The following is a 16,618-nucleotide window of genomic DNA, read 5'->3' on the forward strand; positions in this document are numbered from 1 at the left end:
TAAAAAGAGGGTGATAATCACATAACCTCTCTCTGACCTCTGCTCACCCAACAGGGCAGGCACTCGGTGTGGTCATCTACACGGGGTCGGAGACCAGGGCCGTCATGAACACGTCCAGCCCAACGATCAAGTACGGCCTGACCGACCTGGAGGTCAACAACCAGACCAAAGTGCTGTTCCTCCTCACCCTGGCGCTAGCCGTCACCATGATTGCACTGAAGGTGGGTCATTCTCTCTCTCCCCTCCTCTCTCTCTCTCTCTCTTTCTATCAATCTCTCTTTCTTTTAAAGGCATAATTTACCATTTGTAGATGAAACAAAAATCCAGCATTAGTGGTTTAAAATAGTTCCAAGATGTGAGTTAGGGATAGAAACAACCACTGTAAAAATTTGAACCTGTATAATCGATGTTAAGTAATACACAAAATGTGAACAATAGTTATAATAAAAATGTTTTCAGACTAAACTGTCTACAGTTATGGTTTACTGAGAAAAATACTGATATCTCCCTATATTCTAGGCTTTATTGCAGAAATTTTATATGGTAGGATGTTTTGTGGTGCAACTGACCTACACATATGCATCAAATGTGATAACTTGAACATTTTTAAAATCACTGCTCCCGTTGGTAAACAGGACCTTTAATCGCTCGTTCTCTGTCTTTCAACCTTGCATAGGTCTTGGAATACTTTGGTAGTCATTGCAGTGAGAGCAGTTCTCAATTTGTCGTGTTTTGAGTTTTCAAATATTTAGGATGTCAGGGTAAATATCAAAACCCAGTGAAGTGAAAGCACTGGAGCTCGTTCAAATTCAAATGTTTGAACATGAGCACCTGTATTTACCTAAGTGGCTCATTTGTTGTCATCCAGAATGATCCTGGTGAAAAGTGTGGATAGTCTAGACAAAAAAAAAAAGGGCGAAACCTTCTAAAGATTACAAAAGTTCATGTTATCCATGAACCCACATTGCAGAGTTACATATGATTGCAGAGGGTGTTACACTCCATGGACCTTGTAAAGAAAGATATTCCCTATATCTAACTAATCATATCCTATATGCATTTACTCTTTAAACAATATACATATCCATGTGAGTGGTAAGAATACCGATGATACTATGGTTGTTTATGAGTTTAAAATGGTGCATCACAAATTTTACATTCATATTTCTGCCAAGCCATAATGAAGTTCTCGCATCACGAATAGATTTTCATGAAGGGGGGAAAAAAGAAGGAAAAATTAGGATGCTATTTCCAGTGTATGTTTCCTCTCATTTTCAGGGCTTTGGCGGGCCGTGGTTCAGATACTTCCTGAGATATGTTCTTCTCTTTTCATCTATTATACCTCTGAGGTGAGTGATTAAAGCACTTCTAGACTGCCTGATGATATTAACACTGATCTACTCATAGGTTTTGGATGTACTCATCAGAGAATAAAATGAATTGCAAACAATCATATTAGAACAGCAAATAAATACAAATAAAAGAATGAATAATAGTTTGAGAATATAGTGAATTTCAAACAAGCATATTAGAACAGCAAATGAATAAAGATCTGAAAAAAAAATTAATGATAGTTTGATAACATCATTTGTAACTGTTCTAGAGTGTCAGTATTTAATTTGATATGGCATTTTATGGACTGTGCTTAATCATCCTAGGTAATTTATCATAAGTAACTGTTTTTAATTTGATTAATATTTGATTTTATATGACACTCTTTGGACTGTTCTCAGTTATACTTGTAGTCCTTCAACACTGATCACACAGTCTTGTTTATACCAGTCATCTGCATTTTCCTTAAAATTGATCTGAAATTTGTATAGAGGTACAGATGTTCTCTCCTCCCACATGAGATGTTGTGGAACCTCACATAGACCAAAACAGAGTGATGGAGATTCTCTATTTCGAGATCAAAAAGAAAAGATTGTGAGGATTTTATGTACAAAACAAGGAAGAGGTTACATGCCAGTGACATCTCAATCAATTTTCTCTTCAGTGGAACATTCTCAGATGAGCAAATAATCCCATTCAGGAGCTGTTTCTATCTATTAAACAAAGATTAATCCCCACATCAATTTCCCTAAATTCATTGCCAGTCCCTAGCCCCATTTATAGAGGGACTACTGCAAACTAGATTTGTGCATAGAGGGGGAAAAATGCAAATGCTAAACACACACCAAAAAAAATGCAAACACTTGTCTCTACTCCAGATTCTTCTGTAAATCACATTATAGATAATGATAGAATAAAGTGGATATAATTGTTAACATATGATTGATGTGGTAAGCATTGAATGAAAAGAGAATAATTTGTCATGGAAAAGTCAAAGGTATAATGTGATTCACTACTTATCCATGTATGTCAATCAACTGAAGTAGTAGTAGTAGTAGTAGTAGTAGTAGTTAGTAGTAGTTAGTAGTAGTTAGTAGTAGTTAGTAGTAGTAGTAGTAGTAGTAGTAGTAGTAGTAGTAGTAGTAGTAGTAGTAGTAGTAGTAGTAGTTAGTAGTAGTTGTTAGTAGTAGATAGTAGTAGTAGTAGTAGTAGTAGTAGTAGTAGTAGTAGTAGTAGTAGTAGTAGTAGAAGTAGTAGTAGTGGTAGTAGTAGTAGTAGTAGTAGTAATGGTAGTAGTACAAATGTAAGTTTACAGGTTTTTTATATTCATTGCACTGTATGAAGAGTATTTAAAATCAACCAGCTGCAATTTAACATGTTCATTGTGAATATTAAATGTAGTTAAAGTATTTACCCAGCCTTTCCCCAGTATACTGTCCTGAATATGCACATGTGGATGACTTTTTTTTTTTTCTTTTTTTTTTACTCTACAGTTTGAGAGTCAATCTTGACATGGGCAAGATCGTCTACTCGTTCCTCATCATGCGAGACTCGGCAATCCCGGGCACCGTGGTCAGAACGACGACCATTCCAGAGGAGCTGGGGAGAATCACGTATCTCCTGTCCGACAAGACGGGGACGCTGACGCAGAACGAGATGGTGCGAATGAGAGAATTTTGCTCATTCTTGCTTTCACTTTACGTCCTATGCTGTTATTTGTGTTTGCCTGTGTGTACACTGCAGTATTTAGGTATACAGGCATAGGCAGTTTTGCTGTGTTTTGTATCAATCAGCAGTTGTTGCACATTATTTTTCCCGTTCAAAACTTTGGCAGTTTTGCATTATGTGGATATTTGTCTTTACAAACCCTTAATTGGTACCTCCTTCAACTTCATGATGAATGTGGTGGCCCAGGGCAAACTACATACATCTGTTAGTTTTTTTTTGTTGACTATGACAGTGATAGTTTTCTTTATCGACAGCCAACATATGACAGTGAACTTTCCAGCACCATAACAATAGTGTAATGCATCCTGGTATATACAATTATCAGCAAGTGCATGTGGGGTAAACAAAAGGTTTAGTACAAAGATTACAAGTCTTCAAATAAAAGGGAGGAAAGTGTGTTTTGTCTAAGGGGACGTGGAATGTTTCGTAAGGTGGGGGGGGGGGGCCTACAGGCTGAGGGGGGCACTGCGGGTCAGTGGTACCCCCCCCCCCCCCCCCCCAACACACACACACACATTAGATTGGAAGAGTCTAAGGACGGTACCTTCAGAAAGTATGAGTGCTGTGATTTCTTCCAATTTTTTTTTCTGATTTTTTTTTCCCAGACTAAAAGTGGAGGGGGGAGGCTACACCCCCCCCCCCCCGACCTATGGGTTCCGCAGCCTCCGCATCATTATGAATAAATATATTTGTGGATGAAGTGTCAATTTATGACTTACCTCCTTGCACCCAGGTGTTCAAGAAGCTGCACCTTGGCACAGTCGCCTTCAGCAATGACAGCTTGGACGAAGTCAAAACGCACCTCCTGTCCGCCTACTCCCAGACCCCCGGCAGCGGGGGCGGGGCCACGCCGGCCCGCAAGTCGGCCGTGAGGCGCACGGTGGTCACCCGGGTGCTGGAGTCGGTCAAGGCGCTGGCCCTCTGCCACAACGTGACCCCCGTCCAGGAACAGGAGGCGGATGGCCTGGTCATTAACGACACACGGGAGGAGGACAAGATTGTATACCAGGCTTCCAGTCCAGATGAGGTACGGTACTTAAAGGGAAAATTTTGCCTTGTGTGTTTCCAACTGTTTCAAAGATCAGATGGATAATTCCAACTAATGCCTTGTTTGATGTGCATGGTACATGGTCTCCTGCCAGAATGAGACTGCTGTATCTGTGCATGCATCATTGCCAAAGATATCTTTGCTTTTAAGGGGAGATGACTACAAAATATTTCCACTTTTGACCCATTGAGGACAGTCTGATTTTGCTGCAACACACATTTCCCATAGACACTTGCCCAAATACACTCGGGACTCATGCTCAACTGGTTAAAACATAATTTGAATGACAAAAACGTGGATGTGACACTGAAACCGGAGAAAACTCTTACAAGTGCATTGGTACTGAAGCATGGCATGTAGAGGTACCATGAATTGAATGCTAATGGTAATTCATAAAAATTTCATATAGCGAAAAAGGTCGCTGCCTTCAACTCACAAAAGTTATCATGCCGCAAAGATTTCTGGTTTTACAGTACTTGACATCAACTCTGCCATTTTGGTGTCCAGGTCGCCCTGGTGACGTGGACGGAGACGGTCGACCTGACCCTCGTCAAGCGCAACCTCAACTCCATGGTGCTGCGTACCCCAACAGGGCAGCTGGACGACTACTCCATCCTTCAGATCTTCCCCTTTACGTCAGAGACCAAGCGCATGGGGATTATTGTCAGGGTGAGTTCTACTCAACCCTGAAGAACTCTAGCTTCTTTCAGATTTAAGCCATACCCTCATTTTTTTCCCCCCTATAATATTTATTCACTTGCATTCAGATAAAACCAAATCAGCAATTCAGTTTGGTATTACTGTAGAACATAACAAAAATAGTTCCTTCAGTAGCATTTCTTCTCTTGGATGTACATGTACAAATCAACAAAGGTAACAATAATTGAGACACACATTTCAGTTTTCATTGTAACAAATTGAATGAAAATAGTACAGCAAATTACCACTACCACCCCCAAGAATAGAAAGATTTAAGTATATTTTATCTAAATTATCATTCCATGACCATTCTCTTTGTCTGATTTACCCTTTCCATTGAACATGGTGTTGAATTGAATTATAAATTTCATGTGGGCAGGGACTGACATGCCATTAACATCCTTATTGTGATAAAAGATCCCACCTATACCTCTGGATTCACAGCATCAAGTGTGGCCTGACATTTCACATTGAGCATATCAAATAGTGTAAAAACAAAACAAAACAAAAACAGAAATGTTCATTTCCTCAAACCTGATTATGCAGAGTACCAGTTATTGGAAAATATCAGATCTGGACAATAATCCTTTGGTTATCTTGTTCATCTTATGACTTTTGATCTAGAATTTCATTATTTCAAATTTTGGCATGAATCACATATATGTTGCAGTAAGCAGAAAATGTTGCTGATGATGATGACTATTGGTTGTATGAGTATACAGTCTACATCAGTTTGGTAGAGATTTAAACCCAATTTTGTGCAGGTTGGGGAATATTGACCTAAAGGTAGCTGATGAGGGAGAAATCCAGTAAACCTTCAGGTTGAATGAAACAGAGGAAATTATTTTTTCCGATGTAGAATCATCCACCGTGTATAACAACTTTGCCACGACACATTGGCATTCAAGATTGTCCACTGAAAATTTCCAGAGAATGCATCGTTCATCACAGAATGGCAAGAGAGTGGCCTGGTAGGTAAATCTTGTGTAAGTCAAGACAGGATTATTGCTCAGTTCGATAATTTTTCTTTCATTCAAATCTCACAGGAGGAGAAGACGGGTCAAATAATCTTCTACATGAAGGGCGCCGACACGGTCATGAATTCCATCGTCCAATATAATGACTGGCTTGAGGAGGAGGTACGTTTTACCCAAGTCTCATCATGTATGTTTATTAAAGGCATTATTCACCATTTGCAGATGAAACGAAAACCCAGCTTTAGTGCTTCAAAATAGTTCTAATATGTGAGTCAGGAACAGAAACAACCAATGTAAAAATGTGAATCAGTATTATTAATGTTAAGTATTGCTAAATGTACAAAATGTGAACAATAGCTAAAAATAAAGGGTTTCTAGACTAAACCATCTACCGTTATGGTTTACTGAGAAAAATTGTGATATCTCCTTATATTTTAGGCTTTATTGCAACATTTTTGTATCATAGGATGTTTTGTGATACAACTGACTCACACATATGCATCAAATGTGATATCTCAAACATTTTTTAAATCACTGCTCCCAGTGGTAAACAATTCCTTTAACCTTATTCTGTAAAAAATATTTGATGCATGGCACCAATCTTTTCAGCGGATAAGGCCCTTGATTTTAATTTCATTAGCAGTCAACATTTTCTCCGTGTCATCTGTTTGAATGGAGAGATGGTTGAAAGATATTGGGTCACAGCATGTTAGCAGAGACTCCAACCCCAAGTACCTTCTGATCTGGAGATTCTCCCGCCAGAAACCCCAAGCAAACAGGAGACTCCAAGTTGATGTGTGCGAAGCGCGAAGTTCCTAGGTTCTAGATGTTCTCTGGTGCTATCTAAGGCTAAGTTTTTCAACATACGATAGCAATAAGTAAGAAATCCTTTCCACCGGGAGACACAGAGCCAGGGCGGGAGAAATCAAATCTTCAGCAGGAGAACGGGAGATTCTGCAAAAATGGGCTTTCGGCGTGAGATCTCCCGTCGACAACGGGAGAGTTGGAGTCTCTGTGTTAGATATTTTGAAATGGTAAAGTTTAGAGAATTGCAGCACACATGGAACTGAGAATTGCTTTTCAGATATTCTTCACTGCAAGATTTGCAGGATTTCTGTGTCTTTGCTCTGAGAACGTCACAGTGAAACTTGAAAAACAGGGAACATTGAAAGACTTCCAGAGTGAAAAATGTAGACACTTAACCTATCTGATAAAAAGTCTGATATAAAATTGTTTGGGTGATTTTATTGAATTTTTTAGGAAACCATGTATCGATGCAGTTATAAGTTTTGATAATTCTCCCTGGTTTCTTTGAAACGTATGGTAGAAAAGATATTCTACGATGGTATGTGTTTATTTTCAGAAGAAGAAAAGATATTTAGGCAATAAGCTGTTGAAAACTGCATAGTATCCAATAATATTGAGCTAGTGGAGTAAGGAGTCAATAGAGGCCTGAGCTTTTGATCCTAGCAGAATCTTCGTCAGAGGTCACTTTGCCTCTGACAAAGATTCTGCTAGGATTGAAAACTCGCTTCCTCTTGCTCCAGGAAGGAAAGAAGGTTACATTTTAGTGAGAATTTTATGCATCCTCTTGTCTTCAGAGTGGCAATATGGCGAGAGAAGGCCTGAGAACACTGGTTGTTGGCAAGCGGACACTGACCGAGGAACAGTACACAGACTTTGAGGTTGGTCCTTCGTTGATTTCCTCTTTTCAAAATCCCCAGTGCAATTTGATCTTAGTTAATCAAGATTTGAAAGGAAGCCGTCAAATGTTATTTCTCATTATTTATTGACAATACTTTACTGCAATTGCCAGGTTTGCATTTGACTATACAATTCTTTTGTAAACTACACTTCTTCTTTTTCAGCTGATCCTTGCTATTATGAAGAAGAAATGTATGGCAAGAATATCGATACTTCAGTTTTTCTACCCAACCATAATCTTGATTTCACTTTGTGTTATACCCTACACATATGATATGCATTATATGCATTGGCATGTCACACATACATGTACTACAGTATCAACTCACCGTTATTGTGTAGTTTTTGCTCAAATCCAGCTGCTGCGTTTTCCCAATTGTTGAAATGATTGTCACTGAAGGGAAAACGTAAAAGCAGAATCTTTACAATTTAGCAGAATTCCTGTGAGAAATGCTTTCAAATCATAAACTAGAATGTGGTCTAGAATTAGTAATACAACTGGCTGTCTAAACATACTTGTATGTGTTTCCTATTCATGGGAGTTCACACATTATTTCAATATGCCTTCATCAAGAAAAGCATCGGAATCAATTTCAGCCCAGAAGATTCATCGTCAGTGATGCATTTAAATGTTGTTCACATGAGAAAAATGTGGAATTACCCCTCGCATCGTTTATCAACCACCCTGCTCCCTATAGAACCGATACACACAGGCAAAGCTGAGCATAGTGGACCGGCCAGTCAAGGTGGCAGCTGTGGTGGAGAGCATCGAGAGGGACCTGGAGCTCCTCTGTCTGACGGGGGTGGAGGACAAACTCCAGCAGGACGTCAGACCAACCCTGGAGATGCTCAGGAATGCAGGCATCAAGGTACATCAGCTCTGGGATTACTACCGGTAGAATGATCAGATGATGACACCACTGTGATTATGGGATGATGATGACAGGAGTGGTGATGGGGTGATGACGATGATGATGATGATGATGATGATGATGATTATGGTGGTGGTGGTGGTGAAGACGATGATGGTGGTGGTTGTTATGGTGATTGTGGTGGTGATGGCGGTAAATGGTGTTGGTTGTGATAATGATGTTAGTAATGGTGTTGGTGATGATGATGATGGTGGAAATGGTAGCAGTGGTGATGATGGTGTGAATGATGATGGTGGTTGTAATGGTGATAGTGATGATGGTGATGATAATTATGGTGATGGTGGTGGTGATGATGATAATAATAGTGGTGTTGACAATGGTGATGAAAATTATTCTAATACGAAAATTATTCTAAGTGTCTTTTACAAAACTGTTCATTGCTTAGATATTTTGGGTGTAAAACTGATGAGCTTGTATGATATTATGAGCTTTATGTAATTGAACATTATCTCAGCTGGATAAATATTATGATTTCCTTGTCTGTTGAAGAATTTCATGAGAGTGAGGTTGAGATGCTGTTCTTAAGAAGAAAAAAAAAACCAATAACAAAGCCTATCAATTTTTGGAACCATGTCAACAAATTTGATCCTCAATTTGATACGCTGTTGAAAATCTTCCTGTTGAAAGATTTGGATGTTGACGGGTGACAAGCTGGAGACGGCCTGCTGCATCGCCAAGAGCTCCAAGCTGGTGTCCACCCGGCAGGACATCTTCGTCTTCAAGAAGGTCAGCAACCGGTCGGAGGCCCACTCGGAGCTGAACTCGTTCCGGAGAAAGAGTGACTGTGCCCTGGTCATCATGGGGGAATCCCTGGAGGTGGGTGCAGTCTGATGGAGGATCACTGTGGTCTAGTGGACCAGGCTCTGGACTCTAGAACTTGAGACCCTGGGTTTGAATCCTGTCCGGTGCATGTGTCCATGGTCAAGATGTTCTGTTCGCTATGTCCCTTTTCATCCGGTGTGTAATGAATGGGCACCTGCTTGGATAATGATAGAGGCAGGGTCCCTTGAAAAAAATGGACCTTACATTGAATGAGCTACCCATGGCAAATAGGACCATACACATGATGATAATAATGATGGTGATGATTACGATGACGAGTATTAACATCAGTGGTATAGACTTCATTGTTATTACTAGCATCATAAGAGACCTGATCTGAAAGAAAAAGTAGAGCATTACATGAGAATTATAGTAGATCAAGAGATGACTTTGTCTAAAGTTTGCTGGTACCAACATTGACTGTGACTAGAAATAGGCAGGATTGGGGTCATCAAAGATGGGCTGTGATTATAACTGCCTAAATGTATATGCCAAGAGTCAAGTGCATGCTGCAATTTTTGTCCATTTCCCCCAAAAATTTCTCTGCTCTTCTCGACAGGTTTGCCTGAAGTTTTACGAGCATGAATTCATGGAGCTCGCTTGCCAGTGCCCGGCGGTGGTCGTGTGCCGGTGCTCGCCGACCCAGAAGGCAGACATTGTCAACCTCCTCAAGACTCACACCGGCAAGCGGACCTGCGCCATCGGTAAGACCAGATCTAGCTTGAAAATTTGACCTTCTTTCTCCTCCCAAACACCACCTCCCCCCACACCCACCATCCACATTTCCATGAGAGTTTTAGATATAAAGCAGATCATATTTATTTGTTTTTATTAAAGCTATCTGAAAGGTTATATTAAACAAGAGCAGACATCTAGAAACTGTCTTCAAAGTGTATGCAATATCATAATTCCTTTCCAATATGGTGCTTTTTCTGTCCCCCCCCCCCCTTTTTTTTTTTTTTTTTGTGGTGGATATTTGGATACACTTGTTATGCATTAGCACTTATGCTACAGATATCCACATGTGCCTTGTGTATCATTTTGTTACCTCCAACCAAATACTTTCTTGGCCTGCTCTGTTGAAAATGTGTGATATTTTCATAGCAAGACAAGTGAACAGTGGAAAAGACTATAATACCATTGCTAAAATGAGTCAAACTGCAAGGATGGATATATTCCAGTAAAAAAAAAAAAGTCAAGTCTTTGTGACTTGCATATGAGGACCTGTTTATGAGGAGAAAAAAAAAACATTGAAAATGATCTGCGACAGTAAGTTGACCATATTGATTGTAAGACACTCTCAAGTGTATAAAGTGTAATTTGCTTTCATTGTTCTCTTTGTCTTTTTTCTGTTACCAAGGTGACGGAGGCAACGATGTCAGCATGATTCAGGCTGCCAATGCAGGAGTTGGTATCACTGGAAAGGTGAGCTTTGTAGTCTCAGCTGCTATGCCTTAGTTGTGGCTCATGTTAACCTTAGTGACATTAACCCTCTGCATGCTACATTAATTACCTGACTTCAGGTGTATGTGTCATGTGTGTATATTTGACTCAATGGCTCAAAAAGGGTTAATGACATGGTATGATTCAAATTCATGGAGTCGAGATGTTTTCATTGCAACTGATTGACGAATTGCCCTACATCGACATGAAACATCTCGACGCAAGAATTTCATGAATTTGAATAATTACGCAGTACCCGCTGCATGCTATAAGGATTAGAACCAACACTTGCTGTCGGGCGGAAAGCTCGGTGGTCTAGTGGAGATGACGCCTGTCTAGAGATCAGGAGGTCGTAGGTTTGAATCCTGCTCAAGTATGTACGCTTATGATTTCTTTATCATGGCTACTACTAAAACACTGATCAATTCAGTACTTATTTACGTCAATGTAGGGCAATTTGTCAATCAGTTGCAATATGGTATGACCTTTGCTTTCTTGGGCTGAAAGTGGGGAGAATGATGATATATTCTTTGGAGATTTTCCCAGTAGTAGAATGTTTTATAGTGTTGGCAGGTTTCACAGTACCCCATGCATTCTTTCGTGAATGTGAGTATGGTCAGAACATGCTTATAGAAAGGCCAGACTGTGTACTTCACTGACTGTGCACATTCCAGAAAATGTCTGTACTATTTCAGGGTTAAAGGTTCAGTTGAAAATCTTTCTTTGTGCAAATTGCAAGTGATTGAGAAAGCACTGTTGTGCAATTTGGTTTTCATGTTTTTCACAAAGTCTGATAGGTCAGTCGTAGGAAGTGAAACTACAGAATGAAATTCGACTACAGTCAAACCTGTCTACAGCAGCCACCTGCTTATAGCGGCCAATGAAAAATCCCCCGCATAAACTTGCTGTATTATAGACCCTTTCTATAGTGGTCACCTGCCTAACGCGGCCAGCAGCCACTCATTTTGTATCCCAAGGTGAGTATCTCCCTGTGCATCATTCATTTATCTTCACATCTACCTATCCAATAATTAGCTCATCCTTTTTCCTCCCTCTATGTCAGCAAGGAAGGGAAGCAGATCGCCCTTTGCAGCAGACTTCTCTATCTATCCATCCCTCCATCTAACCATCTATCTTTCCACACATCATTCATCCATCCATCCATTTATCCATTCATCCATTTGTCCATCCACTAATCTGTTCATCCTTTTTCATCCTTCCTCGATCAGGAAGGGAAACAGACTTCCCATTGCAGCAGACTTCTCCACCTATCCATTGCACCATCCATCCATCCTTCCATCTTTTTATCCATACATCTTTCTATCCATCCATCTTTCCATCCATCTATCCCTCCTCTAATCTGCTCATCCTTTTTTCATCCCTCCCCCATTAGGAAGGGAAGCAGGCCTCCCTAGCGGCAGACTTCTCCCTCACCCAGTTCCGCTACCTTGGTAGACTGCTGATGGTGCACGGGAGGAATAACTACAAGCGCTCCGCTTCCCTCAGCCACTTCGTCATGCACCGAGGCCTCATCATATCCACCATGCAAGCCGTCTTCTCCTCTCTCTTCTACTTCTCGTCTGTCGCCCTCTATCAGGGCGTGCTCTCTGTCGGGTAAGTGTTCTTATACCTTGTTCCGTTCTTTATTTCTTTCTTGCTTTCTTTCGTCTTTCTTTTTTTTTTTTTTATCCCTCTTACTGTATGAGGTATGCTCTTCCCCTTATCATCTTGTTAACCTGTACAGTATGTCCCCCAAAAAAATTACTATCAGATTTTTGCATTAATAACTTTCAAAATGATTAAACAATATGAATGCTATTTCAGGGAATGAAACTATAACTTCTTACCTACATTTTGCAAAAGACCCCATTCAATTTGGTTAAATGGTCACAGAGAAATGTGGATCATTGTAAAGCATGTCATGGGTCCATTTCTTCCAAGTTCAGCACTTGAATGCTCTTGGAACTGTGAACACAATGGACATAACTTGGAGGGAAGGGATTCCTGACATGCTCTACAAAGATCCTCATTTCTCTTTGACCACTGAAGCAAATCGGATGGGTTTTCTGTAGGGTGTGGGTAATAAGTTATAGTTTCATACCCTGAAATTGTATTTGGATTGATTCATTATTTGTAAAGTTATCGTTGCGGAGGGTCCCATAGTTTTTTTGGGTTTTTTTTTTGGGGGGAAGGGGGGACATATGGTATTGTTGTGTCCTCCATTCTTTTTATTTCATTTTTGTTTCTAAGTATTCTATGATATCTCAACTTTACTCTTCTATCCCCTTTGCTGGGATGTGCTCCTTGTAGAGTAAGTTTTTTTCCTTCTTTTTCGTGTTATGTGTCATTGCAGTATGTGGAGTCTGTTTGTCTACGTCTTGTCCCCCAAGGCTTGCTGTCTGTTGGATATAGTTTGTTTTCTTTCTTTCTTTCAATATCAAATCTCACCATTTAACTTCCTGTCTGTTGCAGATCACGCTGTCTTCAGAGTGGGTAGAGTAGTTATGACTAAAATCAGAATTTTTCATGCAAGTTTTTTAATTTTTGGTGAGATGTATCGTGCATGTTTTTAATTTCGTTGTCACGACATGGCATTTAAAGACATTATTTACCATTTGCAAAACATAAACATAAAACAAAAACCCAGCTTTAGCACTTCAAAACAGTAAAATGTGAGTTAGTGATAGAGACAAACGAAATGTAAAGATGTTAATCAGTATTATTAATGTTAAGTATTTTTAAATGTACATAACGTGCAGTAGTTCTATAACTAAACAAATTGTTTCTAGAATAAACTCTCTGCAGTTATGGTTTATTGAGAAAAATATTGATATCTCCTTATATTGTAGAATTTATTGCAAAATTTTTTGTATGGTAGGATGTTTTGTGATACAACTGACCTACACATATGCATCAAATTTGATATATGAAAATGTTTTAAATCACTGCTCCCAGTGGTACAACAGCTTTGGCAGCAAATACTACAGTTAAAGGTAACTGGTCTGCACTACAACAGCAAAGTCATTCACAATACAGGACTAGTAAAAATGAAAGAAAACTACAAATAGCAGTTATACTCCTACAATCTACCTATCTTGAGGTCAAAGATACAATGCTATATTGCTATTACAAGCAAAAAATTCACACGCTTTTATTTTGGTCCTAGTTTAATGTCAACGGATAAAATACTAAAACTTTCTTTGCCCAATTTGGCATCATGAAGAGACCCCTACCTTTGAATTCTGCCATATTCTCTGGATTCATGAGGTATTTCCCAGCTGTCAGTAGGTGAAGAAATTTTATATCACATTATGACAATTGAAGACTGCTATTTCTACAAGAGGAGATATTATTCTAAGGTTTCTTTGGGTGAGTTCTGTAGACTCAGATGCTGGTATCATTGTAAGACCTAAACCTAATTTTGAGGTCGCCATGTGGATTTACTCCATGCACAGTTACGTGACGGCATACACCATGTTTCCCGTATTTCTGCTCGTCCTGGACCAAGATGTTCCACCGGAAACGGCGATGCGGTATCCTGAGCTCTACAAAGACTTACAAAAGGTGGGTCCGGTTTCTCGTTTCCCAGACAGATCCAAACTCTGCCCCAAGGGGTGCTTGAGTATTTTCGGGAGAGGCTGTGTATGGGCAACCAGATTAGATTTGTTAAGAGAGGTTATTATGCACCCTTCTTTGCATTTCGATGCAAAAAATATGGCATTGTAACGCAGACACTATGTACGTGCTTTGCACCTCGCAAACACTTTGATGGAAGGCAATTAGGGAGGAAAAGATGTCGGATTTATTGGCTGTATCTCTTATATACTGTATTTCAGCATAACAAACTTTCACTTACTGTATATCGTCACTGAGGTGACAAGACCTTGTATCTGCAATTTTGGTGAAAATGACTTTTTTGGATTAATGGTCAAATAATGGGTTAAGTGATGTCCTGTCTAAATCCCAACTGTCTTACTCCAAAAATGAAGCCACCATGGCATGTCAAAGGAAAGGCTATCCCATTCACCACAGTGCTTTGGCCGCCATGTTTTTTGGCTCTCCTGAACATTTGACATTTTGTAGATACGAGGTCTTGTCGCCCCAGCGACGATATGCTGTATGTGTTGCAGGGTTTTTATTGCACAAATTATAAAGCATGCGTAAATATTAATTCTGATCCCGACATGAATGTGATGTGTACGTGTTCGTTTCTCTATCCATTGCTGTACTCCATGACTGCAAATTATAACCACTCTCAAGAAGTGTTGGGAGGTCCCAATTAGCAAAAAATCAGACTGGCTAAATGTATGCTGTCTACAGTACCTCTGAACGGCGCAAAGTTCTGGAGATATTAAGATAACCCACTTTGGGGACTGCTCTTGCATTCATCCAGAGATGAGAAAATAGTACTTACCTTTCTGGCTGAATAAAAAAGACACTAATCTTTTCCTCTTTCACTACTCATTGTGATGTAATAATGAAATGCATGGCTGGATATTTTATGCCTAAATTCTTGTCGTCCCTCCCTCTGGCAGGGCCGAGAGTTGTCGTACAAGATGTTCTTCATCTGGATCCTGATCAGCGTGTATCAGGGCGGCATCATCATGTATGGCGCCCTCTGGCTGTTCGAGGGCGAGTTCCTGCACATCATCTCCATCACCTTCACGGCGCTCATCATCACCGAGCTGCTCATGGTGGCACTGACCATCCGGACGTGGCACTGGACGATGGTCATCTCGGAGATCCTCAGCATCATCGTCTACATCGCCTCCATGTTTATCTTCACATCCTACTTTGGTTCGTGGAAGCATGCTATAGCTTGTCTCTGCAGAGGGACGAAACTCTTTTTTTTTTTCATTTAAAAGGGAATTCCAGACCAGTTAAAAGTTAGACTGAAAAGAAAGAGTCAAAGTTTATAAGCCCATTTGTGAAAATTTGATCAAACTCGCTTTAAAAGTAAGGAAGTTACAAAATTGTATAGATTTGCTAATCGTTGCATGACAATTCTCTCACAGTTGATATGCATATGCAAATTAGTGAGCAGATGATGTCATTACCTCACAAATTTTTGGTGATCGTATAAAAAAAAAAAAATGTCAAAAATACAATTCTTCTGCTATGAAAGTTTAAACATACATGTAGTGCTATTCCTGGCTGGATAACTTCAGAATAGTGATCTCTTAGATGTAAGAGGATTTGATACTGGGGCATGATTGGATTTATGCCAAAAAAAATATATATATATATGAAATTTTAAGATATTTAGTACTAACTACATCATCAGCTCATTATCTGAATATTCACATTGCCTGTTCAAGAACTGAGTAATGAAAATTCTGATGTTGTCATGTACAATTTCATCCTCCAGATCGTGACTTCATCACGACGTGGGCGTTTTGGTGGAAGGTCATCGTCATCACGCTGGTCAGCAACGTGCCTCTCTACATCCTCAAGTTCTTGAGACGTCGATTCAGCCCCCCGAGCTACTCCAAGCTCTCGGAGTAGAGCTCGACCCTTGGCCCTGCGCGTCTCTCTCCTTCTCTACAGCTCAAATATGTGCAAAGTGAAACACTTCTCTTGTAAAATAAGCAAAAGTTTAATCATATGTTTGAAGATTTTAAAATTGAAATGTCTGTGGGGACGAAACACATTCACTGTGCCCTGGAGACTTGGATTTGCTTGCTTGAAGTGGATTTGACCATTGGGCAAAGTTTGAGAATGCTCCAAATTCTTTTAATAATTGATAATTCAATCTATTTTTTTTTTAAATTATTGTTATTTAACAGTACCAAGCTTTGGAGCATTGTAGAGTGAAACACCTGTTATATAGGAGGAGCAAGAATCATCTCTCTACTTTTGGCAGGCAATCATGTCAGTTTGAAAAGTCAGAAAAATGCGTTGCATCCCCACAAATGATGTTTCTTGTTGCTTTC

At 39.8% G+C, this 16,618-nt stretch overlaps 1 protein-coding gene across 1 annotated transcript in view; it reads left to right on the forward strand.

Annotated features, from left to right (window-relative positions):
* LOC139728222 (probable phospholipid-transporting ATPase IIB) overlaps positions 1-16,404 on the forward strand; it is a 45,214-nt gene extending 28,810 nt beyond the window's left edge. The window contains exons 9-23 of the mRNA XM_071639186.1: positions 55-221; positions 1,279-1,349; positions 2,826-2,991; positions 3,794-4,087; positions 4,616-4,777; positions 5,854-5,946; positions 7,386-7,469; positions 8,187-8,357; positions 9,048-9,236; positions 9,802-9,946; positions 10,603-10,667; positions 12,079-12,299; positions 14,141-14,249; positions 15,221-15,482; positions 16,054-16,404. Coding sequence (XP_071495287.1) covers positions 55-221; positions 1,279-1,349; positions 2,826-2,991; positions 3,794-4,087; positions 4,616-4,777; positions 5,854-5,946; positions 7,386-7,469; positions 8,187-8,357; positions 9,048-9,236; positions 9,802-9,946; positions 10,603-10,667; positions 12,079-12,299; positions 14,141-14,249; positions 15,221-15,482; positions 16,054-16,190 — 2,336 coding nt within the window. The 3' untranslated portion in view covers positions 16,191-16,404. The remainder of the gene's footprint in view (positions 1-54; positions 222-1,278; positions 1,350-2,825; positions 2,992-3,793; positions 4,088-4,615; positions 4,778-5,853; positions 5,947-7,385; positions 7,470-8,186; positions 8,358-9,047; positions 9,237-9,801; positions 9,947-10,602; positions 10,668-12,078; positions 12,300-14,140; positions 14,250-15,220; positions 15,483-16,053) is intronic.
* The last annotated feature ends 214 nt before the right edge of the window (positions 16,405-16,618 follow it).

Source organism: Diadema antillarum, unplaced genomic scaffold (assembly GCF_040938485.1).
Source record: "Diadema antillarum isolate AM-2024a unplaced genomic scaffold, OU_Dant_1.0 seq00000170_RagTag, whole genome shotgun sequence".
Classification (NCBI taxonomy): domain Eukaryota; kingdom Metazoa; phylum Echinodermata; class Echinoidea; order Diadematoida; family Diadematidae; genus Diadema; species Diadema antillarum.